The 27,259-nt window shown below is 34.4% G+C and overlaps 1 protein-coding gene across 1 annotated transcript in view; it reads right to left on the bottom strand.

The window, feature by feature from the left end:
• LOC149241477 (calcium-transporting ATPase 8, plasma membrane-type-like) overlaps positions 1 to 27,259 on the bottom strand; it is a 244,784-nt gene that overhangs the window by 213,286 nt on the left and 4,239 nt on the right. Inside the window, exons 2-6 of the mRNA XM_089373995.1 lie at positions 3,838 to 3,924; positions 3,690 to 3,735; positions 2,953 to 3,044; positions 2,704 to 2,835; positions 2,502 to 2,591 (exon numbers count right to left, since the gene is read on the bottom strand). Coding sequence (XP_089230121.1) covers positions 2,502 to 2,591; positions 2,704 to 2,835; positions 2,953 to 3,044; positions 3,690 to 3,735; positions 3,838 to 3,924 — 447 coding nt within the window. The remainder of the gene's footprint in view (positions 1 to 2,501; positions 2,592 to 2,703; positions 2,836 to 2,952; positions 3,045 to 3,689; positions 3,736 to 3,837; positions 3,925 to 27,259) is intronic.

The following is a 27,259-nucleotide window of genomic DNA, read 5'->3' as shown; positions in this document are numbered from 1 at the left end:
CAATTACCATTAGCAGCTAATTATAGTCATGCTTGCTGATAGCATTCTTCCATTTTTCCAACGGATGTTGTTGATGGTGTATCACCATTTTTTCCACTACAATCGCATAGAGGGTGCCCACCAAGGAAGTTTCCATGAGCTATGCCAACACGCACTACCAAACAAGTCAGTTTTGTCCTAATCAGTTGTTGTATCAACACAATTGATAAGTACTTGACAATAAATCTCTCTCATTTACTTGCAGTCATGTATTTAAGTGTGACATGACCACCCTGTAATAGTGGCTTAAGAGGGCCACCATTTCAGTTGAGGTGTTGGGCGAGGAGGGGGGGCGGGGCGGGGCGGGTTTCGCATCGTACCTTCGTACGACACACCATCAGTACCTTGACATGGCATGATGGCTAATTTAATTCTACATGTTCATCATCATTTCCAAGCTATCCATCACACCACCTCACCATTGTTACTTTGACATGACTTCTCCCAAGACTTTTCCATTTTATTTGCATTACTTTCCAATTATGGCATTACAAAAACTAGTTAATGCTCTGCTACAACTAAAATTTTCCAAATTCTACAAAATTCAGCATCCTCCTCCCAACAAGAAATTGCATGCAATGATTTTTGCATCTATAACGACATTTTGTATCAGCAATTAGAAAAATGAGGGGAGTCGTTGTGTGTCACGAACCTGATTCCACTGATGCACTAAAAGATTACCTAAAGAGCCTATATAATTTTTGAAAATATAGGTTGGTTGGCATATTTCTAGGGTGATGACTTTTCCTCGTGTAGTTTTTAACCATGTATATTCCTTTTCTAGCATATCTTTTTGGGTGGGGTTTTTTCTAATTTATATGTGGGATTCATGTTTGGAATCATAAGGATTTCCCATTTATTGGGAAGATGATTATGGTTAGGATCACTCTCTAGGCCTCTCATGTTTATTATGTCTCTTCTTGATTTCCTAGCAAGGCTCAATTTCAACAATTAGAATAGATTTTATGTCCATATTTGTGGTCTAAGCATGGTGGAGAAAAAACACTTTTATTTTTCTCCAAGGGATATGTGTACTATACCCAAGGATTAGGGAGGTCTTGGCTTGATTGATGTTGCCACTTCGACAAGCATTTTTGCAGCAAAGCACAACAAAGTAGGTGGTGAGGTGTATTTGTGGGCTCCATCCCTTAGTAGGTTTTGTTTTGACATCGGATGACGTTTTCTTGGCATATAGGTATGATGCAAGGGACTTTGGTCTTTTCCATATTATTTCCTTGCCCCACCTATTTCAAGTCTCTAGCTCCTTTTTCAAAAGTACACAGTCACCTTGGAAAGCCATTGTAAGTTTGATTCAATGGAATTGGGAGGGGAAGAAGGCACATTGGGATTTAACAAGAATCATGCTCAATTTGGAGTTGGAGATTGCAAGATATAGGTGTTGTGGGGATGCCAGGGTTTCAAATGTGTAGCTTATAAAATAGTCAGAAAGGCCAAAAGTGGGCTTTGTGATGGTGTTTTCCTATCTATCATGCCCTAAAGATGGTGCAGCACATTTTTGAAGTGTTAATTTGTTAAAAGTATTTCTAAAATTAGTGTTTAGTTTTACTTTAAAGTTGGGTTCATTGGGTTTTTTCTTTGTATGGAGATTGTTGTTCTCTACTTTGCTCCATCTTTAGTGGGTTATGGTAGTGTTTAAGAATCTATGTCCTATTTATTTTTATTTTTTGTTTGCTAAGTATTGTGAGTCCTGAGATGACTATCATGCCTAACTTGTGCCCTCAGTAGTAGCAACCCAAGGGCACCTAAGCCATCAAATTCACCTTAGGATCGCACTTGGGTTGGGCAACACTAGCCCTTAGCATGGTTGGATTTTTCCGCACGAAGTTTCAAACAAGTGACCTTTTCACCACACAGTGCCTTAATAGAACACCTTGCCACCGTCATATTTATTCATTAATAAATTAGGTTTAATTTTGTTTTTAGTATTATTTAGCTCCTTGTCCACTTCTTGTAGAGTGTGGTGTGTGTGGTCTAATGGATTTGTGTTGATTAGAAATGACCATCTTTAAAATCTTTAACTTATTCAAATTTCATTTCAAGACTAATCACATTTTGGAATATATAATGATTTTCATTGTAAGTATCTTCACTTTTGCTTTACTATTTGTAAATATTTTATTTTATAAACATACGATATGTTTTCAAAAATTAAAAAATATGAAACTCAAACTCTCAAAAAGCAGAGCTGAAGAATAGATCTAGTAAGGCATAAGGTTAAATCTCAAAAGCTATACTCAGTCATTGTATGAGCCCTACATTGTTTATTTCCTACATGCTAAGTTGGGACAGCATTTTTCCCTTTTAATTGACAAAATGTATCATCTGAATCACATACATGTACAATGGAATATAATCATAGGCAGACTGCATTCTGTCTCTAAATAAAATAAACCTTGTTCTTCCTTAAAAAGAATTTATAGGTGCATATATCTAAAACTTACTTCAGTTTTTATGCCCAAAACAAGTGACAAGGTTGCACAAATCATCAAAATGATGAGTGTCGTGTTCTGAAACGCTTCCCACACAAAGACCTGCCAGAGGAATGTCGTATATATAAATAAATGCAGATTTCAGAAGGGATAAATACGCATGCAGATCAAATATGCAGTGTTGTGTACCGAAGAATGCAAAACAAAACATTACCCAAAAATTGCGTGCAGCCTTTCGGGGATATGTGTTCTCTCCATATGCTTTCTTTCGGCGTTCAAACTCTTCTGGATCTTCCTTAATACCCTTCTCGATATCAGTATGTAATAGCTTGGCTACTCCAATTACCTGTTAGCAGATAGGGTTCTTACTGTAATAACTACTTCAGCAGGAACTTAAAAGCATAAGTCCATCATAATTGAGATGTGTGAACAAAATAGAATTCTCGTTGCTTTCTCAGCTTACCCCTCCATTCCTCTTTAGAGCATCATTATCCTGTTCTTTAACCAGTTTTGCAAGCATTAGTGGTCCAATTCCATATTCTTCCGGGGGAGCTTCTAAGAATGGCAATAGTTCATGAGTTATTAACCAAAAACTGGAAAGGCATTTCCGAATATTAAATATGCACATGAGAATTGTGAAAAAAAATTAACTGGTATAGATTTATCTTAAATACGGAACGAGGGGATATTATTTAAATATTTAAAATTTAAAATTTTTATTTTGTTCTAAATTTTTATTTAATTTCTTAAATACAGATCTAATCAGAACAAAATTTGATAACCAACAAATATCCATACACATCACGCTGTAGAATAAGTCTCTCCACTCAACAATGATCTTTCTTCCACAGAATACCATATGCAAAGTAAAAGGAAAAATAAGCTACAGTGTTTCTTCTGACAACACAAGCCCTGTTCACACAAGCCCTGTTCATTTAGTCCATTGAAAAACAATTAAATGCTAGGATATATAGATTTGTAACTACGTTCTATTACCAAAATTTAGGGCATTAATTCTCCAAAACCATGCAGAGACCCATAAAACAAAATTAAAAATTTTGGCTAAAAAGACTATAGTCAATAATTAACCGGATTCTTCGATAATCACTCACCAATTTCATCTGTTCCACATATAGAATTATGTTGTTCACTTAAGGGATTAAAGTGTTATAGTACCCAAAGAAGGAGAGTTTCTCATACCATCTTTTATTCCACTCAGAGTTCTTTCCTTAACGAGCTTGGCTTCCTGCAAGAATGAAAAGAAAGGATTTAGGAATGTTGTATGATCAAGGTGTCATTTTCCTTCACAGAAATAAACAATAAAAAGGCACAATTATAGATGACTTACCTCTAATACTTCATCACGGATTTTGGTCGGATCCCGTTTTAAAGTATACCTAAACCGGCGAGCGCCATTCAGAGCCCACGTTGCTGCCTGCATATGTAGATGATAATACATATATTACAAAAATATGGACCTACAGACCAAAGGCAGTCCAAACATGTTAAATATTTCAATAAGTTACAGCCAACATATTTAATTCCTATGGTTCTCAGTAGTTACCATCTGAGAAGGTTATTCAATATTCAGTTATTCAGTTCAACGTTGTCATCATTTATGTGTAAGTGTTATAACATGTAGGACGGAATGATATTAAACCTAATATGTAGTTGCAGCTTAACATTGCAGAAGGCAAAGTCAGCAATAACACGTTTCTCAAACGCCTTGGATACATCATCTTTGGCGTCTCGAGTCTAGAACAGTCTCACTTCTCCTTGGTTGGATAATGATTGGGCTTGTTGGTCACCCCTTTGTTACAATTTTGAAGAATGTGAAACTAGTATCTCATTAGGGTGGTTTGGTATATATGTTTATTTTGGTATGGATGATGGGTTCTATCACCAAGAAGTTAAGTGATGACGTGTTTGATGATTGTTGAAATTTTATGACTACCTGTGCAAGATAATGCGGTATAATTTGTTGCAAAATAATGTGGTATAATATGTTGCAATTTTGAAGGATGTGAAACATAGTATCTCATTATAGTGGTTTGGTATATATGTTTATTTTGGGTATGGATGATGGGTTCTATTCCCAAGGAGTTAAGTGATGATGTGTTTGATGATTGTTAAAAATTTATGATGACTTCTGCAAGATAATGTGGTATAATTTGGTGGCATTAGGAGGGATGTTCTACAATGGTATTTTATATGTTAGATGTGTGATGGGTACATATTTATGGTTGGATGGTTTAACTTTTTTCTATGCTTGTTGTTAGAGTGGGATGATTTATTTTGTTTTTCTAAAACTTTTCGGGGGTGATTTATCATATTTTCTAGATGTCACCTAGGGGAATGTATTTTATGATGTTAGTATCTTCCCTAACATATTATTTGCTAAGTTTGAGATAAAGAGGAGGTATTACATTATGATTTGATGGTGACCTAGCATTTTCCTATGTTTAGACGGTGAATGGTGGTGGTGCACTTTAGGTTGGATTTTATATATTGTTGTTATCATGTAAGGGTTTTGTTAGGAGGACATTCTTTATTTAAATGGTACGACTTTTTTTTAAGTGTGCTACCGATTAGTATGCATGTTCATGGTGATTTAATTTATCGATGACTTGTTGGGGAGAATTATGGTTATATTTCATCATTAATATTGGTGCATGGTGCATGGTTGTTGAGGTTGTTTAATTTATTCAATGATTAAACTAATCTAATATGTTGAAATAAAGGATAATAAATAAATAAAACATTTCAATGTGAGACATATATAAAATATTTCATTATCATCTATAGAGAGAATGCACAACTGAAAGTTAAGAAATTATTCATGCTTTGAAAGGCAATTTTGGCATCTTGGTATGAGGGAGATATGTAATTCCTTTTGTGCTCAGCATCAAGTTGGGGAAAAAAGTTAATAACAAATTAAATATTTTAATGACTGTCATAAATAAAATATTTACCTTACGTTTTATATATATATATATAGATATATATAATATGAAAGAAATTTCTTATTTTTCCAGTAAGTGTTTTCAACTTTTCAAGAATGAGGGAGTTGTGTAGTTCTCCCAATACTTAAGATGGAGTTGATATATGGTATTTAGAAAAATACTAATAACAAAAGTATTTCAGTGTTGAACATAAAAAATAATCAATGCCCACTTTCAATAAAATATTTTATATAAATACTGTTTGCTAAATTCAGAGTTCTGTGATCCATAATGAATTAAGAAAAGTTTTTAGGTAGAAATCACATAAGAGAATTTTTTGGCTGGTGCTTTTCGAACCAACAAGTGTGGTTCATCATGAGGACCATATGAAGAGGCAAACCATGGCAAAGACTTAAATAGAGAGCAATGTAGTGACCATAATTTCAAGTAACGGCTATATTTGAACAATAATATTTAAATTATGATATTAATTTATTATATATTAAAAACAAATATTATTAAGTAACGAATATACCGCTAGTTTTTGAAAAATAATATTTAAATTATGATATTAATTTATTAAAACAAATATTAATAAGTAACGACTATATTAAATGGCTAGTTTTTGAAAAAATATATTTAAAGTAATTTATTAAAATCAAATATTATTAAAAAATCCTATTAAAAAAATCAAAGTCAAACTCGAAACAAGGAGGGAAGTCAAAAATTATAAAAAAGAATCAAGACCCTAATCATAGATCATTTAATAAATAAAAATACTTAAAGGAAATAAAATCAACTAAAATCAAATAATTAATAAAAAATAAATAAAATAAAACAAAAATATACACCAGCCAAAAGACATATATATATATATATATATATATATATATATATATATATATATAGATATATATTCAAAGAAAAATAATCAATAAATAAAACAGGGTCAACAATAAAATGCAGGGTTGAGGCCCATTAAACAAATATTGGTCACTCAATTAATTAAAGGATTCATAAGCAAAACGTTGACATCAAGCATGGTAGGACCCACTCCTCTGCTTTGGAAAAGCATGCAGAAATCTAAGCATCACATATGCATTGAGGAGGCCCGAGTGGTTGCTAGGGTTAGTCATTACCATCATCGTAAATTGAGGGAGGCCACAGAAATTGAAAAAAGACCCAATAGTTTGAATAGAGACGATGGTTGGATTATTAGTAGAAGTTGGGTCCATGTCCTGTCCTCCTAGTTTTTTAGGTTTCTTTTAGGGATTTATTTTGTTTGTTTATCTATCTATGTGGGTATTGTTGTCCTTTTTATAGTATTTATTGTTGGTTTATTCTTCATTAGAGTTTATATTCTTGATCCTTCGTGTTTTCTTAAGTATTTTATCATCTTATTAGTTCTTAACTCCTTTTAGTATTTTTGTTATTTTTCATTTTTCTTGGAAATCCCCTTCTAATTCTTGTTTTTGTAACTTATAAAGGGTGTATCTTGTTCATTCAATGATCTTTTGAAGTGCCATTTTTCAAAGTACATTGTTTTTCATGTACTTTTGTAAAGATATAGTTAATGTTTGTGTTTCTAGTCATTTGATTTTAGTTACTTACTTTTCTAATTCTATTGAAATTCTTTTAAACAAAAATAACTATTTCTCATGGAAGTCCCACATGGAAGCTCCGTTAAGAAGGGACTCAAGAATTACTTTTGAAGCACAAGTATGACCTTTATATGAAATAAACAAAACCAAAGGTGTTAAAACATGATGAAGCCTATGGACTTATTAATATTAATCATTAAAGATTTAAAGTTTCACCCTTAAGGGTTGACAAACTATATTAAGTAAATAGAGTGAAATTTGAGCTCATCAACCCAAGAATGAATACACTAGAGTTGATTTGGATCTTGTTGTCTTTGTTCACATTGAATGTTATATCTTAAGGTTTAATAATGTCAGACTACTTGTAGATTATGTTATAAAGAAGTATGGGGATTTGATGATACTTTTCAACCTTTAATCTTTACCTTGTTGTTGTATTTTGTTTCTTCCATGAAAAAATATTTTGGAGCTACTTATAAAATGCTTACTTTGAAACATTTTGTGGTCAATTAACGTGAGAACAATACAAGCTCTTGCACGTGAATATCATTTTTATATATACAAAAAAAAACCTTGGTGGTGTAGTGGAAGAAAGGTCACAAGAAGAATTGGTGAAGGAGAAAAAAGAAATAAGTGCTCCAAACATAATTAGTGTTCCTATACACCAAATCTAGAATAAGGAGCAAAGTCCAAGAGAAGGAACACTAACAAGTGTTGTAATTTTTGTGTACTATATGGCCATATTGAATCATGTTGTTGGAAAAGGATGGAAACATCAAAGACAACCATGAAGCATGAAAATTTCAAACTTTGATCCTCCTTTCCTTCATTATCCTAATGCTCAAGAGTGGGTGCACAAATATGATGGCCACAAAAGTGGAAATCGGGGCATCAAGAATGTGTTCCCACAAGAAGACATTCATGTTCCTAATAACATGCACACATCCTTGAGCATTCAGGTTCAAGAAAGCTTTAGCTTCCAACTAGGATGCCAACTCAACAAGGGTCATGAACATGCACGTGTTCTTAGAAACATGCATGTTCTTGCAACACTTACATGTTCCTGGTGTGGCCATTATTTTATGTGCCCATAACCTCAATTTTTAACCATTTTGGGAATGTGTAGTGTTATTTTAGGTGTGATTGGGAAAAAATCTTGATTAATAGTCTACATTGAGTGCTAACTAACAGCCATACATTATTTTGCGACTCCAAGTAAGAATTCTAAAGGATTTGTTTTTTATTTTTATTTTTTTGTTTTTGTTTTTTTTTAATTGGTTTAAAATTGATAAAATTATCTAAATAATATCCTATGCACAATAGTCATATTCAATCATATGGAAAAAGGTTAATATGGAACCTATTCAAAACTGAAAGCTACCATCATCAAACTAAAATTTAAAACAACCAAACCCCAATCAAGAACAAGAAATACAAGTGATGAAATTGATGTATACTTGGCTACTTGGATGTCACTAATATAGGACCTCTATAACACCAAAGAGCCATCATTATTTTCTTTGGAAACTTCATTAAACTCACTTTCATCATCCATATATAATGCCCAAATCTAGTTAACTAATATTTTTTATTATAGGACTAGAATGTATGAACACCATAGAACCAATCTAACTAAAGACTGAATTAGAGACCTCAAAATTACTAAACTACAAATTAATTTCTTTTTTCATTGACCTAAGAAACAACCAACCTTTACCAGTCAAAAAATATGCATTTGTATGGACAAGTGCACCTACTGACCAATTTGATACCATTGGAGGGATAGGTGGATCATGGTATTTTATAAACTTCCCTATAATAATATAGAGGTACCAATATATTTCTTGAGGAATTTATTGGCAATATTTAGGCTAGGATTCCATGTTAGCTACTATGACATTTGAGAATTCTAGAGGGTAATCATATGATAGACAAAACGCTAGGTGTAACCCAGATCTAGGTCAATGTCCACCTAGACTACTACCTAAGCCCCCTACCCAACATCATCCAGTTATGGATAACATTATTAAAACCTAGATAGAAATAGACACATTGACTCGCACCATATTCCAACATGGCAGGTTTGTAGAATTTTCACACTAGGAGCCACCAACAGTTAATGTTATGGGAGGGGTTGGACCATCCGACTCTACAACACAATGTGACTAGCAAAGGCCATGTGAAGGCTCACGTGAGCCTCATAGATGTACCAGTTGTGAACATACTTGATACGAGATAATGGACGGTAGTAGCAGTATAATTTTATGGAGGAGGTTATTATCTTAACTTCCTTTACATTCTTTTTATATATGTGTGTGTTTGTGTGTGTGTGTGTAGGGTTGGATCATTAGGTTCTACAACATTGTTTGACCAACAAAGCCTACATGGAGGCTCACATGAGCCTCATATATATATCATTTGTGAACAAACTTGCTATCGGTAGATGGAGGGGAGTAGACAACAATTTTTTATGGAGCAGGTTATTAGCTTAACCATATTTATATTCTTCACTACACACACATATAAATTTTATTGTGTTTTCTTTATACATATAATTATATGTTGTTTATAGTTGTTATTCCCTGATAGCATCCACCCCACCCCTACAAATGTGTTAGTGCTAGTTTCACCCACCGATGCTATAGTGGATGTTGCTTTCTCATTTAGTGTACTTCCTACTCAGGTATGGTGAGTTAAAACTATCCCTCCTTGCCAAATTTTCATATTTTTTTAGTCCATATGATACATTCTTTTAGTTTTGGTATGATTATAGTGTTCATCTAATTTTTTTTTAGGTTTCGGTGACACTACGTGAGGAGAAAAACCCACCTAGGACATACATATCATCCCCACCCTTGGTATCATGTTTTAAATTAAATTTTGTTTAAATATTTGATTCACTATATATTTTAGTTAACTAATTAAATTGTTATAAATGTGTATGTAGGTGTGATGTAGGTTCCTGCATTTTCCCAATTTTTCACTCTGTCTCCATATATCATTCCCCGCTATCCACTATTCCCCAATTAGTTGTTTGTAAATATCATCACATTGCCCTAATTTTTAGTATTCATCTTACCTCCACTGGCGAAATTCCTTCATTACTAAAACCCATGGATGTTGGTCATCACCCATCTCCACCACATTTTCAATCCCATCCATCCATAGTGGTTCCATCAGTAGACCATCCAATAGCCTACGCTCCCCATTTTTACTACTATTGTTCCATCCCTAGTAGTTTCAAGATATGTCCCCCATGTAGTACTTTGACCATCAATCCATGATGAAATATTGCTAGAAGCAATAGTAGATGTTTCCTTTGAGCAGGTTGTGTAGCTGACTACTCCACACACTAATGAATCCTCATCATTGGGAAATACATTCATGGTAAGATCATTCATTTCCTTTTTATTTTATTTATTTATTTTATGGTGAATTAGATCGATTCTATGATTTTTTGTTTAGATTATATGCTTTGACTCGTGTAACTATCATAGGGTGGCATAGTGGAGATGTTGGGGTCACAGAGGAGAATGACACCCTTGTGAATAATTATATCATTTGTAGTGAGTTTTCTAAGCTCGAATTAGAAATTATTATTTTATAATTGTGATAATTTATTATGGGGAAAAGATCTAATGAGAATTTTGTTTCTTTGTGCAATCTGTAGAGAAACGAAGCCCGCCCCAAAAGAAAAAAATTTGAACTCCTTTTAGTAAGAGGAGAAAGATAATTTCAAAGATGCAAATTATGATGGTGAGGGTGGAAGTGGTCAATGATTTATAAATGAAACCAATTTCGTATATATGACTTCGTATTCCATACTTTCACGTTGGGAATGACATGTCATAATTAGAACCATTTTCTATATAGGTCACCATACACCATACCTCCATGTTTAGGCATATAAACACGAGGTTTCATTTTTTATATTGGGAATGCTATGCCATTTTGTTAAAAATGTATGTTTGACAACATTTTGAGATGTTCAATTACTAGATTGCTAGGTTGAATTTCCATGTATGTGGAAATGATGCAATATTACCTATGGCTAAGTGAGCATTCTAACATTTTGATTTATTGGAGGTTTTTTCCTTGGGTTTTTAAAGACATGTTAGTTAGGCATATTCTTATTGATCCCTGTAGTTGATGATCATGAAGAAACTAGCAAAGTCACAACATTAAATTTGTAATATAATTTATATATTTTTTTTATCTTCAAGTTCTATATTAAATAACTTAATAGTTTCAACCCTATGTTATATCAAATCAACATGAATGATAGATCATCAAATTTACTTAATCGTGAAGACAACACAAGATGAAATATCAAATCTGAGATCACACAATTTTGGATAGAAAGATACTTTATACATATATAGAAGAAATGAAAGATATGTGAACAAATTATCACAAAATTGGTACAACCTCTAACTCTCCAAACTCTATCAATGTAAAATCATGAAAACTATAACCACCATAAAAATTCCACAACAAGTTAGCATCAACACAAATAAGTCCTCCCTTGGCTTCAACAATCCTGTATCATATATTCTCTTCACACCAGCAATGTTTTATTCCTTAGGGTTTACAAACCATATCCATGTCGCATAACATAAGTGAATAGAAAAATAACTCTAGCGCTAGTCCACATATATAATTCTCCATCCTAGGGTTTGTGTACTCAAATCCTTTCCCTTCAACTCTTACATCAACATAAACAACAACACCTCCATGGAACATCATGAAAGATATAATAACAATTTCTATTCTAAGAAAGGCACAAAACCATGCTCAAGACTCATTAATTTCATCTCATTGTGATCTTTTCCTTGCCCCGCATCCCATAAGAACAAGGTTTTAAAATCATGTAAGGTTTTAGCTCCATTTTATGTGTCTTCTATGAGGTTAAAAAATATAGTGGTACAACAAGATCCATCATAGTCATCATCATGAATAACACCAACTCCATGTTCTTCTCTAAGGCATATATGCATAGAATAAACCCTAGCATCACATGAGAAACCTACAATTATCACAAAAGAAAACTCTCCATGAAACATACAAGACATCTCTCTCACCCCTTTTCTTATTTTATGGTTTCCTCATGCACCCTAATGTCATACTACTAGGGTTTCCTCATGAACCTAACTTATTTATCCCTACAAGACTTCTCTAAGACAATACAATGAATAAAGTACAATGATGACAAAATATATTGTCCTCCCTTATATATACTATAGATGAGGGAGGCTAACACAATAAGGACATAATTCCAGATAAGTGAAACACCCTCCAAGCATGAACACCTCTCCTCTAAGATGGTGCACTATCTAACAAGTTGTTAGTCCAAAGTGTTTTCTTCCATGTTTTACTATCCAAGTGTCCTCATGTAAGATGATTCTCCTATAACTATCTGCCACATGTCCCCAATGTTATTTTCATTTGATTAACAGATTTAGAACCACATTTTAGCACATTAAAATTTCCCCCATTGTATTGGGTGGCTAAATTAGTTCCTAGATGCTTATCTTTTCACATAACATTTCCACATTGTAAAAATATATTTTCATGCACTAGTTATATTTTTCAACAACTACCCAAATACATGTAAAATAATTATGTTCTTAATATTAAAGCTATATATTAAATCACGTAATGATTTGAACCCTATGTTATATAAAATCAACACAAATTATAGATCCTAGAAATTACTTAGTTATGAATACAATGCAAGATGAAAAATCAATTTCTCAATCACACAAATTTGGATAGAAATATAACTTATACATATATACAATAAATGAAATACATTTGAAATATTTTTATCATAATATTTGTACAATCTCTAGCAAGGTAAAGTCATAAAAATTATAGCCACCATCATAAATCCACAAAAAACTAGCATGAACATCAACAAGTCCTCCCTTGACTTGAACAATCTTGTAGCACATATGCTCTTCACACTAGCATTGTTTTATTCCTTAGGGTTTACAAACTATAGCCATGGTTCATCACGCAAGTGCATGGAAAGACAACTCTAGCACTAGTCTCCATATATACTTATCCACCCTAGGGTTGTGGACTCAAATCCTTAGCCTTCAACTCTTACATCAATATAAACAACAACACCTCCATGGAACATCATAAAATATATAATAACTAACTTGTATTCTAAGAAAGGTGTCATACCATGATCAATACTCATAAATTTCATATCACCATGATTTTTCCCTAGCCTCACATCCCATAAGAGAAAGGTTATAAAATCATGCAAGGCGTTGCTCCACTATCCATGTATTCTATGATTTTATAAAATCTGGTGGTACATCAAGGTCCATCATAGTCATCATCATGAATCAAACCGATACCATGTTATTCTCTAGGGTATACATGCATAGCATAAACCATAGAATCACATGAGAAAACTATTCAGACAAAAGAAATATTTTCTTGAAACATACAAGATATCTCTCTCTCCCACTTTATTTTTCTAAGGTTTACTCATGCACCCTAATTTCATACTATTATGGTTTCCTAATAGTATGAATAGATTACAATGATGACAAAATATACAACAACTCTATCCTCCCTTATATATACAATAGGTGAGGGAGGCTAACATAATAAGGATATAATTCCATACAAGTGAAACACCCTCTAAGCACAATCCTCGGGATCAACACCTCTCCTCTAGTATAATGCATTCTCTAACAAGTGTTAGTCCAAAGCTTCCTCATCCATGGTTTACTATCCAAGCGTTCTCACGCAAGATGATTCTCCTCTATGTTCCACATGTCCCAAATGTTATTTTCATTTGATTAATAGATTTAGAACCACACTTGAGCACATTAAGAAGCCCCCAATAGTATTGGGTAGGTAAATTATTTTCCTAGATTATTATATTCTCACATTGTAGTGTTATTCACATCATAAAAATATATTGTCATGCACTAGTTATATTTTTCGACAACTACCCAAATACATGTAAGAGAAATCCTATGGGTCAGGCATGGGGAATGTTACACTTGTCATAGATCCCCTCTTATAGAAGATTCCTTATTATTATTTCTCAAATATGATCATTAATGTAAATCACTTATTAAGAAGTTACATAAAATTACACCATTTTATGCATTTGAAAAAAGGGTCCATTTTTTCTTATCTTATGTGGGTAAAAAGTTTCCTATTTTTTGTTAGTGGTATTTATGCCATATAATATTTTCACTTGGGTACTCACATATGCTTACCCATGCAAGGTGAGTTCTATAATTCACCCATATGTCATATTCATGCTTAACATAGCTAATGATGATACCATACCACTAAACTACTATTGTAATGTCATGGAACATCTTCCTTGAGCCACTTTCAACTTAATCTAGATGTGATACTTCACTAGGATGTCTAGTACATAGTTTTGGTTCATCAGGCACCCTCTCCCATTGGTCTCTAGCCCTTGGATCCTTTTTTTGTGGCTATAAAAACAAAAATGAGTTCCATAAGTTTTAGAAATTGTGTTTGGCCAAGGCCCATGCGAGTACAGTAAAAACTATCACTCAAGTGAGTGTTTTGCAAAATATGCCCCATGTGCAAAATTTGCATTAGCCTTTATTAAAAAAGACCCCAGCTTTGAAAATCCTCAATGAATAATTTTTTGGCCTATGAAATCCTAGGAGTGTGGTGCCCCTAGATGTAACTTGGTGCCAAAACTCCAAAAATGTTAATAGTTTGGAGATGTGAGTCCTACTTTGTATTTTATGTCTAGTTGCATCTCACTTGATAAAGTCATTTAGAGACATTTTTGTGGGTACAAAAACCAAATTGAGTAGAAAGAAAGAGTTCCCTAAGATTTGGAAAGTTTTTTTTTCCAAGGCCCATGCAATCAAACTACTCACATTTGCTTAAGTGAGTGCTTTGCAAAATCCACCCCCTTGAAAAATTTGCATTATCATTTTTTGAACAAAACCATATCTCTAAATATCATCAATAAATGATTTCATGGCTTATAGAACCCTAGGAGGGGGTGTCCCTAGGTAAAAATCGGTGTTAAGATCCAAGCATAATTGACAATTTTCCCATTCGAGTCTTGATTTGTATTTTATGGAAAGTTGCATCATGCTTACTAAATTCATTCAAGTACATATTTGATTTTTTTTGTGGGTATAAAAACCAAAACAAGCTTCGAATTTCAATTTCATAAGCTTTGGAAATTTTATTTAGAAAAGGGCCATGCAAGCACAATACCCATGATCACTCGAGCGAGTGTTTTGGAAAGTCCAACCCCTTGTGAAAAAATTGCATTGATCTTTACTGAATAAAACCCTGTCTTTGAACATCCTCAAATAAATAAATGGTTTACCTATGGAGTCTTTAGATTAGGGTGTCCCTAGCAATAGGATGGTTCAAGGAGTCCAGTGGAATCGACAATTTTCCTATTTGAGTTCTAGTTTGAATTTTATGGAAAGTTGCAACTTGATTCCAAGAGCCATTTAGGGACATCTTTGAATTTTGTACATGGGTATAAAAATCAAATCAAGCATCATAAATGAGTTTTTTAAGCCGACATTTGTGTTTTTCCAAGTCCTATGTGAGAACGCTACCCATGATCACTCAAGATTTGAAAATTCCAACGCCTTTTTGCAAATTTTGCATTCATATTTAATGAGAAAAACCAAACCTCTAGGAAAATCCAAATAAATCAATATTTGACCTATGGATTCCATGGAGGGGGTGTCCCTAGATATAATCCTATTATAGGAGTCCAATAGAACTAATGGTTTTCACATTTGTGTCCCATTTTGAGTTTTGGGGCAAGTTTCAACTCACTTCCAAGAATCATTTAGGGACATATTGTGAATTTTGTTCAAAGTTATAAAAACCAAACTAAGTAGCATAAATGAGTTTCATAAGCTCCAACATTAGTGTTTGGAAAAGGCATTTCTTAGTGTTGATCAGTTGTTGTCATTGATGTCAACCCAAGCAGCACCAGCGGCTACCCCGATATTTCATGGGAATTTTGACTTGAAAACTTACTCTATTCTGAGTCAAGGGTCTTCTAGATGGATTCTAGTCATCGAGATGTTTCTGTTGATATATGGCATGCCAAGAAATTATTCACGGTTTGAGAGATATTCATGTTTGAAGTTAGCAACCCTAGTTAGTGGGCTAAAACCCTATGGGGTTGTGGCATGGCACTCATAATTGGTTGTGGTCACTGAATAGTCAATAATTAATAATGTTTTTTTTTGCTCCTACAATCCCTCCAATGTTCACTTGTTGAGGACCCTCTCAACTCAAGACATTCATATAAATAATGACCTTGATATCCTCCTCTAGTAGGGTTTTGTGGCTTCAAACAGGCCATTGTTGAATTTTCGCTACAACTTTGTTTCTTCCCCACTTCAGAAGTAGAAGTTAAAACTCACTTGAGCAAAAATCTTAATGAACTTCGTGACCAAATTTCAGATCTTGGTATGCTATATTTTCAAAGAAATGACCTGAGGAAGTTAGGGTTTATGCGGGCTCCCAAATTCCATGTATAATAGGTGACGTCGGGAAAATCATCATAACTTTATCTATGAGAATTGGATTCAAATTTTGTCAATAGTCATAAAACAAGGATAGACTATAGTTCGTTCAGTAGATTTGTTAGGTCGAGAGTTCACAGAAGTGAGACATGGAACTTCCTACAAGTTCGCTCTACTGAACCAGTCTATAATCAAGTCATTGTGGAATATTGGGCATAACTCTTTCTTGAAAAATCCAACATTGATCAGACCTATGGGGTTGGAAATACGACTCAGAGGGACACCACAAGACGCAATTTTAGACCCTATAGATCCGCAATTACATAGATACAACAGATTCAATATCGAGGTCCTAGAAGGAAAGAAAAAGCATGCATTCAAGGTTCACTACAATAAGGACCACACATCAACAGTCAAGGGTAGGTCTCCTACAGAAAGGTATGTATGATTAGTGTTTACATTTGAATTTTTAGTATCATCTATGACATATGTTTTTGCAAAACAACGTAAGTATATACAGTGTCTCGATTATATCTCTATGTCTCTATACATCACAACTAGTTTTTCGGATGTCCTATTCTTGATACTACACATTTTTATGCTACATATTCTTGATGCTACACCGAGTTTGTTAAATCTATATGATGTTGTAAGTTCATGTTACTAGTCTTGTCATAGTTGATGGAATGTTCTTTGTTGTTGTACTTAGAACTTGGTCCATCACAAGTCTAGGGTTTGTCATCAGTTTTTATTGTATATATCTTTAGGTCAATTTTGGATATAGTCTTTCATAGAGTCCAGGCCTATATCAAGAGTGGAAGTATTTGTCGACTACTGTAGCAAGTGAACAACAAAAGTGAAAAGCACACTTCAGGTACTATTAGGTCCCTATAATTCTAGTGATTCCCCCATTACTATTGTCATTGTATCCGTTATTGTTAATATTGTGCCCCTATTGTCCCCATATTGTTATTAGTGTGCCCCATAGAAACCCACTATTGTTATTGTTGTGCCCTTATGTTATTACTGTTATGTCAGCTTGATTATATTGTTTCCCCTTAAACTCCTATATATAGAAGGGAGGTTTAGTCATTTGTATCATCCAAGAATTGTTCATTTGTGTAATGTAAAGGAGGTTTCCCCCTTGAAGAGGTTGAATTCTAAGACGTTGATCTATCTTTTCTATCTTTTTGTGAGCTGGTTTCATAACATTTTGTATCAAAGGTTTGGATTCTAGGATTTCGCTGCTCCAAATAGGTCATCATGGTATTTGTGCTATAAGTCTTTTTCTACGACGTTTTAGAAAAAAAAAACTCATTTGAGCCGAAGTCGTTTTGAACTTAGGGTCTAAATTTCAGAGCTTTTCTCGCTATATTTTCTGAGATATGATCTGAGAAGTTAGGGTTTCTGCAGAATCCTGAATTACATTCCAAATAGGTGGCCTGGGGAAAATCGTCATAAATTTTGTTCTGAGCATTAGATTGAAATTGCGTAAGACATTTCAGAAAGAGGAAGGCCTGTAGTTTTCTGTTTATTAGTTTCAGGTACTAAGGTTGAAACAGTGACATGTGGCACTTCGTACAAGTTCACTCTACTAAACTAGTCTATAATCAGGTCACGTGGGAGATTTGGCATAACTCTTCCTTGGAGAATCCAATCTTGATCAGAAGGGCTACTGCAGGATGTGATTTCAGATATTCAAGATCCACAGTTATAGAGATACAATAGATTTAATATCGAGTTCTTACAAAGAAAAAACAGGTGTGTAGTTTTTTTTTAAAGTTTGCATAAGATTGGTTTGAAAAATTAGTTTGAAGGAATTCAAAGGGAATAGTGAATAATTATTAGCATTAATTGATACCCCGAAGAAAGAAAATGGAAACACCTAGTAAGTGACCTAAAAGATCTAGTATGACTTGTGAAGAAGAGGAAGAAATGCAACATGATATATCAAAATTACATGACCAAGTACGACAAATTTCACTCTCACAAAAGGCAATTGAATCTAAGATGGATGCCATGGAAGCTAAGATGAATGGCATGGATGCTAATATGGAAGAATTGAAGATAAATTTGAATAAGTTGCTACAAGAAATGGTTACTAATGGTGAAAGGGTAGTAAATGAAACTCATGATGACAACAAAAGAAATGTTAATCATGATTTCATAGACTCTAATGTTGGATTGAAGACCCATCGTGTTCTAAAAATTGATATGAGTAAGTTTGATGGCAAGGATCCTGAAACATGGATACTACAGATGGAGAATTTTTTCGATCTCCATAATGTGCAAAACACACAAAAGGTACGTATTGCCACTTTATATTTGGAAATGAATCAGTTTGTATGGTATCAATGGCTTTGCTCCCATAAACAAATTGTCACTTGGGAAAACTTTATGGAATAAATGATAGCACATTATGAGGATACAAAAAGCAACACCTTTTTTAGCCAATTGATAAATCTCAAACAAAAGGGTTCAATGATGGAGCACATTGAGGACTTCCCAAAATTGAACATAAGGGTAAAATATATTCCAGAGCAGCATAGGATTGATGTTTTCATAGGGGCTTTAAAGGATAATATCCAACATGAGGTTTGCCTTTGGGAACCTGATTCATTGGAGAAGGCATTCAGGTTAGCAAGAAAAATGGAAAGAAAAATTATGGCATTCAGGAAGCCTACCACTCACAACTATAAAGATGGAAGTGTTGTTGCCCCTAGCCTTCCACAACCCACAAGGTTGACACCACAACAATTGAAAGAGAAAAGAGCAAAAGGACTTTGTTACAGTTGTGATAGCAAATACACTAAAGGTCATAAGTGTACTGAGAAGAAATTATTCTACATAGATTGTGAAGAGGAGAAAGAAAAGGAACAAGAAATGTCAAAAGAAGAGGATATACTCCAGGAACAAACCCTATATAAAGAAGAAATGAATCCAACCATATCCTGTAATGCATTGGATGGAATTACCACTCCTCAAACTATCAAGATACAAGGACATATCAAGAAGAAAAATGCAATAGTGTTGATTGATTCAGGAGCTACCCATAATTTTATTCATTGTAAGATAGCCAAGGATTTGAATTGCTTCCTATATCCAGCACCAGAATGTCAAGTGATGGTTGCAAGTTGAGGAACCATAAATTGCTTTGGAAAGTGCCATAATATCAAGCTATCCATGGGAGAATATGTATTGAATAGCCCAATGCTTTCCATTCCAATGGGTGGTGTTGATGTTGTACTAGGATTCCAATGGCTACAATCTTTGGGTACAATAGCTTTTAATTTTCAAGAACTTTTAATGAAATTATGTGCGGAAGGAAAGGAAGTTGAATTAAGGGGTATTGAAGGGAAACCGGGAAAGGTAATCATCTCTAACGGTATGACAAAGCTTCTAAAGAAGGAACAACAAGGCGTAATTACACAATTATGTTCTCTAGAGGTTCGTACATCGAAATCATCTATTTCTCTAGATCTCCAAAAAGTCTTGGACAATCATTCCAAGGTATTTGAGACTCCCAAAGGCCTCCCACCTATTCGTGACCATGATCATGCTATTCATTTGATTCCAGGAAGTGTTCCTCCAAAGACTAGGCCGTACAGATATCCCTACGCCCAAAAGAGTGAAATTGAACGTATGGTTGCATAAATGTTAGAGGGTGGTATAATTCAACCTAGTCAAAAAGCTTTCTCTGCTCTAGTAGTATTGGTGCACAAGAAGGATGGATCATGGCGCATGTTTCCTGATTATAGGGAGCTCAACAAGCTCAATATTAAAGATAAATTTCCCATTCCTGTCATTGATGAATTATTGGATCAATTGCATGGATCAATTTACTTCACCAAGTTGGATCTTTGTTTAGGATATCATCAAATCAGAATGAAGACTGAACGCATTCCAAAAACAACATTTAGAACTCATGAGGGTCATTATGAATTTTTGGTCATGCCTTTTGACCTTACCAACGCACCTTCTACATTTCAAGGTTTGATGAATTCCATTTTCAAACCCTTCCTTAGAAAATTTGTGTTAGTATTTTTTGATGATATACTAATCTACAACAATTCTTGGAAGGATCATGTTCAGCATGTTGACAAGGTGCTCAAACTATTGGAGGAGAAACAATTATATGCAAAAAGCTCCAAATGTTTCTTTGGAGCACAAGAGATGGAATATCTGGGTCATATTATATCTCATGAAGGTGTTAAGGTAGACCCTAGCAAAATTAAATCCATTAGGGAATGGAAAATCCCCACATCCATAAAGCATTTGCGAGGATTTATTGGGTTGACAAGGTACTATCGCAAGTTTTTTAAGAATTATGGGAGAATAGCAGCGCCTCTAACAACATTATTGAAGAAAGATGCATTTTCATGGACTCCAGAAGAAACAAAGGCCTTCGAACATCTTAAAGAAGCAATGTGCGAAGCACCTATCTTAGCTATGCCAGACTTCATAAAAACCTTTATTGTGGAATGTGATGCTTCAGGAAATGGAATTGGTGTTGTTTTAATGCAATATGAAATACCCATTGCTTTCGAAAGTCATCCAATCAAAGGAAATTATTTACACAAAGCAATTTATGAGAAGCAAATTTTGGCAATACTACATGCACTTAAGAAATGGTGACCCTACCTAATGGGAAGACAATTCAAGGTAAAAACGGATAATGATAGTGTTAAATACTTTTTAGAACAAAGATTATGCTTTGAAGAGAAACAAAATGGGTCACAAAGATGTTGGGTTTATGAATTTCAAATCATCTACAAAAAAGGGAAGAAAAATGTTGTGGCAGATGCACTCTCAAGAAAGGATGAGGATGTGGAAGCATTGTTGTGCACCATTTCTATTATCCAATCAGATTGGATAAACAAAGCAAGGGATGAATGGAAGAATGATGAAGTGTGGGCACTCATTCAAAAGATACAACAAGATCCCAGTATATATGATACATTTAGCTGGAAAAATGATTTGTTATGGTACAAAGATCGCTTATACATATGTAAGAATTCCCAACTCAAACAAAAGATTCTTATGGCACTGCACACTACTCCATTAGGAGGGCACTCAGGATTTTTAAAAACTTACCACAAGATTAAGAAGGAGTTTTTTTGGGATGGCCTTAAATTAGATATTCAAAATTCTGTGGCGGGATGTTTAGTTTGCCAACAAAATAAAGTTGAAAAAATTAAGACCCTGAGTCTATTACAACCTTTATCCATTCCAAGCCAACATTTGGAGGAGGTTTCAATGGATTTTATCATAGGTTTACCCAAGTCCAAAGGAGAGAGTGTCATCATGGTGGCAGTTGACAAACTTACCAAGTATGCACACTTTTGTGCATTATCGCATCCATTTAAAGCCAATACAATTTCTACTGCATTTATGGAAACAATTCAAAAGCTACATGGAAACCCAAATATTATTGTAAGCGACAGAGATCCCATATTCACCGGAAATTTTTGGACAGAATTATTTTTTTGTCTCACTACTCAGTTAGCTCATAGATCATCTTATCATCCTCAATCTGATGGGAAAATTGAGATAGTAAACAAATGTTTGGAAGGATATCTTCATTGCTTTGTATATGATTAACAGACACAATGGGTCAAATGGTTGCCTTTGGCTGAATGGTGGTATAACACTTCCTTCCATACTGCAGCAAAAATGACTCCATTTATGGCACTTTATGGATATCATCCACCATCGATCACATCATATTTAAGAGAAAATTCTAAGGTTCAAGCAATGGAACATCACATCCTGCATCAACAACAAGTTCTCCAACTCTTAAAGGATAACCTCACGTTGGCGTAGAATAGAATGAAACAACAGGAAAATCAACATCACAATGAAAGAAGTTTTGATGTAGGTGACTGGACATTCCTACGGCTACAACCATATCAAAAAATGTACCTCAAGCAAGCTAAGAAGGATAATAAATTATCACCAAAGTATTATGGTCTATACAAGGTGTTGCAAAATATTGGTACTATAGCATACAAATTGGAGCTTCTTGCAGTTTCCCAAGTGCACCCAGTTTTCCATGTTTCATGTTTAAAGAAGGTTATAGGTGACAAGTTCCCAGTTCAAACAATATTTCCAGAACTTGACGAGGAAGGAAAAATCATATTGGAACCAGAATCAGTCACCGAAACAAGAACTCGATAGCTACGAAATTGATCAATTTCAGAGTATCTCATCAAATGGAAGAACTTATCCACCGAAGATTCCACATGGGAGGATGAGAATTTTATACAGAAGCATCCAAAACTACTCAAGCGTTGAGGACAACACGTTTTGGAAGAAGAGGGTAATGTTAGGTTCCTATAATACTAGTGCTTCCCCCATTACTATTGTCATTGTAGCCCTTATTGTTATTATTGTGCCCCTATTGTCCCCATATTGTTATTAATGTAACCCACTATTGTTATTGGTGTGCCCTTATGTTATTACTGTTATGTCGGCTTGATTATATTGTGACCCCTTAGACTCCTATATATAGAAGGGAGGTTTAGTCATTTGTATCATCCAAGAATTGTTCATTTGTGTAATGCAAAGGAGGTTGCCTCCTCGAAGAGGCTGAATTCTAAGGCGTTGATATATCTTTTCTGTCTTTTTGTGAACTGGTTTCATAACAGGTATGCATTGTAATTTTTAATTTGTATTTATTCATTATCATGCACTTACATGTGTTTTGCAGGCAGAGGTAAGTTGAAGGCTATTATGTTTTGTTTTGGGGTTGGTTTCACGGGGCAAATTTTGGATATAGGTAGAAGAAGATTTAATTACAACTTCAAGCAAGAATTCAAGAGCATAAGGGTCAAATCAAAGGAAGCATTACAGTGGGACATCCATTGAAGACATGGCAGTATATTGTGAAGAAGTGTCAAGGCCAAGAGTCATCATTTTAAAGTTGTAAAAGAGTGATTTGTAAAGTGTCATCATTGGAAGAGTCATTATTGTAAAAGAGTCAATCTGCTTAGAGTCGAAAAGGCATTATTGGGAGGTATAGGAGTCTCTTTTGGGATGATGTCATAGTTGTGTTGTAGGTCATAGTGTGATTGGGTGTTAAATAAAAATCATTGTAAATCATATTGTATCGTGGAGCATTGTCCCTGGCACGAGAATCCACACTCTTGTCTCATTTCAGTCATTATAGGATGGAATGGAGGTGCTAGGCTAGTGCATGAAGTCCCCTACAGGTTGGAGCTTGTCAACACTTCAGGGTTAGTCATTTACCAAGTAACATGTAGTATACACTACCTCTACCCAGAATTCTTGTCTCAACCTGGAACCACTGAGCATGCTCCTTGATTTTTCCATCAATGTCCTATTTATCCTTTCTGCAAATCCATTCTACTGAGGTGTGTATGGGGTATTCTTATATCGTTTTATACCCCACTTTTTACAGTACTCTTCAAATTCCTTCCCTCATAACTCTCCACCAATACTCATCCTCAACACCTTTATTTTCTTCTCTATTTGATTCTCCACCAGAGCCTTAAATTCTTTAAATTTGTCAAAGACTTTAGATTTCTTTCCAGGGAAACATATCCATGAATTCCTTAAGAAGTCATCTATAAATGAGACGCAGTACATTGATTTACCTAGTGATGCAAATGACATAGGTCCAAACACATCATTGTGCACTAGTTGTAGTATTCCCTCTGCCCTCCTAGCACCATAGAAGAATCTCGCTCGATTATGATTCCATATAATTAATGTTCACAAAAGTAAAAATTCATAGAGAAATTAAACATATCGTTTACCATACCATTTCCACGCAATACTCGAAGGCCCCTCTCTCCAATGTGTCCCAATATTTGATGCCACAACATAATCTATTCTCTTGAAGTTGCAATGTTTTTTCCTTCTTCTACTACACTCTCAATAATAATGGAATTTTTGCACCCAACACTAGTAGTCCTTCCTAATATCTCATTCTTTGATGCCACAACATAGTATTTGCTCCTGAAGCTACAAGAGTTTTCCCTTCTTCTACTCCACTCTCAGTAATAATGGAATTATTACACCAAACACTACCAGTGCTTCCCAATATATTATACATAGTTCCAATTCAAACTCCCCTTATAAATACCATTGCTCCTCGAACCATCCTGTAGGTATCCTTTTCAAACAATATTTTTACACCTGCATCACTCATGTTTCTTACATAAATCAATTTTTTGGCTAATCCTTGGATGTGCAGAACTCCAAGGAGTGTATTGATCCTTCCATCCATGATCTCCGACTTGAATTTTCATTATCCTATGATTCTAGCTTTCGAGTAATCTCCTAATAAAACATCACGAACATTGAATATTTGATACTCACAAAACCACTCCTTGTGAGGAGTCATATGAAAGGATGAGTATGAGTAAATTAGTGATGATTCATGATCTAATTGTGTACTTGAAGAAGCCAAGTACACACCCCTCCTTCATTTGAGGAGGTTTTTTCTTCTACAAAAGGCGCATCTTAAGATCCCTTCCCTTTCTATGCAATTTTGAGTTTACAATATTTCTTGTAATTCCCTTATTTTCCACAGCTCCAACATACCTTTATGAACTTTCCTAGAGATTTCAATCTTCCTCTAGATTTATATCTCCCACTTGAGGACTTATTTTTATTTCTATTTTCGGAGCATCCACTTACAAACAAGGCATCTCTATTCTAACTCTCCATGCTTTTCTGTATCATCTCCTCTGAAAACAAGGATGAGACTATTTCATTGAAATTTGAAGGTAGTTTCATTACTACCTATTGAAATAACCAGAATGTCCCATGAGTCTGGTAGAGAACATAATAAACAAATGCACTTATCCTCATATGCAATATTAATATCAACAAATAATAGTTGACCCACCATAGTATTAAAAGTGTTCAGATGCTTTATCACCAAGTCTCCATTCCTTCATCCTAAGGTCATACAACATTTTCTATAGGAACAATTTGATTACTAGGGACTTAGACTGATATAAAGCCCCTAACGCGTCCCACAAATCATTTTTTGTTGCTTCCCCTGACAGATTCAATAATATTGAATTTGAGAGACACAATCATATTATGTTGTTTTTTTTTCTGATCCATCATCATCCAATTTTCTATTGACATCCCCTTCAATGCAGCAATTGGATCCACAACAATCCACTCTATCCACCAACAAGTCTTCCATTTTGATCTTCCACAATTCAAAACTTTTCCCATTAAAGTTCGTGATCTCTATTTTTTAACTACTCACCACAATTCACCACAAGTATCAATCCCACAAATCTCCCACTATAACAAGACCTACCACAAATATGATCCAAACCCCTTAACCACAAAGGTGTCACTTTGAATACAAAAATTCTCTGATAACAAATTTATGTTTTAATCCTATAAAATTAATCGATGCAAACAAATTATTAATAAAAAACAGAAAAGATACAAAGGAAAACACACAAATTTTCATAAATAATTTATCCTAGAAACCCAAACTTAGGAAACCATCAAGCTCTTTTTCATTTTTTCCTGTACAATATATTACAATACAATATACAACCCACAACATATGAACTGAAAATGGAATTGTAGTTCCATAACGGAAACTACAAAACCATGGACAAAACCATGGGCCAAAAACCAGCAAAGGCGAGTGAAAAAAACCACCCAAAAAAAAATATTTAGGTCATTTCCCCAAACCCTGTCAAATGTGGCATACCCCCCAACTCAGCAAAGGCAAGTGAAAAAAACCACCCAAAAAAAAATACTTAGGTCATTTCCCCAAACCCTGTCAAATGTGGCCTACCCCCCAACTAGGGGGGGCTGAACAACCCCCCCTCAAACCCCATTTTTTCCATGTTTCATATAAGTTAAGGAAATAATATAATACATACCCAACTTATTTTTTGAATTGGTAAAGAAACTTTAGGGGTTGCTACATCAAGGTTTGAAAGAGTGGAGTTCATATTTGGTGGGTAAATAGAGCAAGATTCGCATGGGGAGGAGTGCCACACAAAATTTTGATGATGACCAATCACCAATGATGATATTTGACAACATACTCCAACTTGCATTGATTTCATCTTAGACTTAGCAGATTAAATCCATGTGTTAAATCATTATCTTCATCATTGTTTCTAGTCTAGTTTCTAGGTTGGCTAATTAAATTTGTAGAGAGTGGGAGGATTAGTGGCGGTAAAATATGTCATCTTCCAATTAATCCATAGTGATCTTAATGGCAAGGAGGCTACATACAACCATGAAAAAAATTAGGATATAGAGGGACAAGTCCACAGTGGGAAAGGGCCATGGGGAATAAAGGGCATAGAGGAGTGGAAAGACAAAGGTGGTAGTAAGGAAGAATAAAAAAGAAATAGGAACCCTAGAAGACTTAAATTGGAGAAAATAACTACCTGTACCTAGTAGGGTAGTGTTGACACAAGATCATCATTGATTGACTTGACAAGCATTTCCAATCCAGTGTGCAAGATCCCACCTCAATCCAAGAAGCTACATAAGGGAGGTGAAATAATTGATATATATGGGTTGAAAACATCTAATTAACATGTTTCATGGCTAAGAATGGTAAATTAAATAAGAGCCTTGTCATGAAATAAGGTAGCTAGAACATTTCCCATTGATAACTTAAACCACAACATTTTTTAAAAGGGATTTATTTGCTTGAAAATACACAAAGGAGTTGT

The sequence above is a fragment of the Pinus tabuliformis genome, chromosome 8 (assembly GCF_031772625.1).
Source record: "Pinus tabuliformis cultivar Carrire ecotype Pingquan chromosome 8, CPIR1, whole genome shotgun sequence".
Lineage (NCBI taxonomy): Eukaryota > Viridiplantae > Streptophyta > Pinopsida > Pinales > Pinaceae > Pinus > Pinus tabuliformis.
The sequence above is the reverse complement of the archived record's forward strand: the minus strand, read 5'-3'. Positions and strand labels throughout refer to the sequence as shown.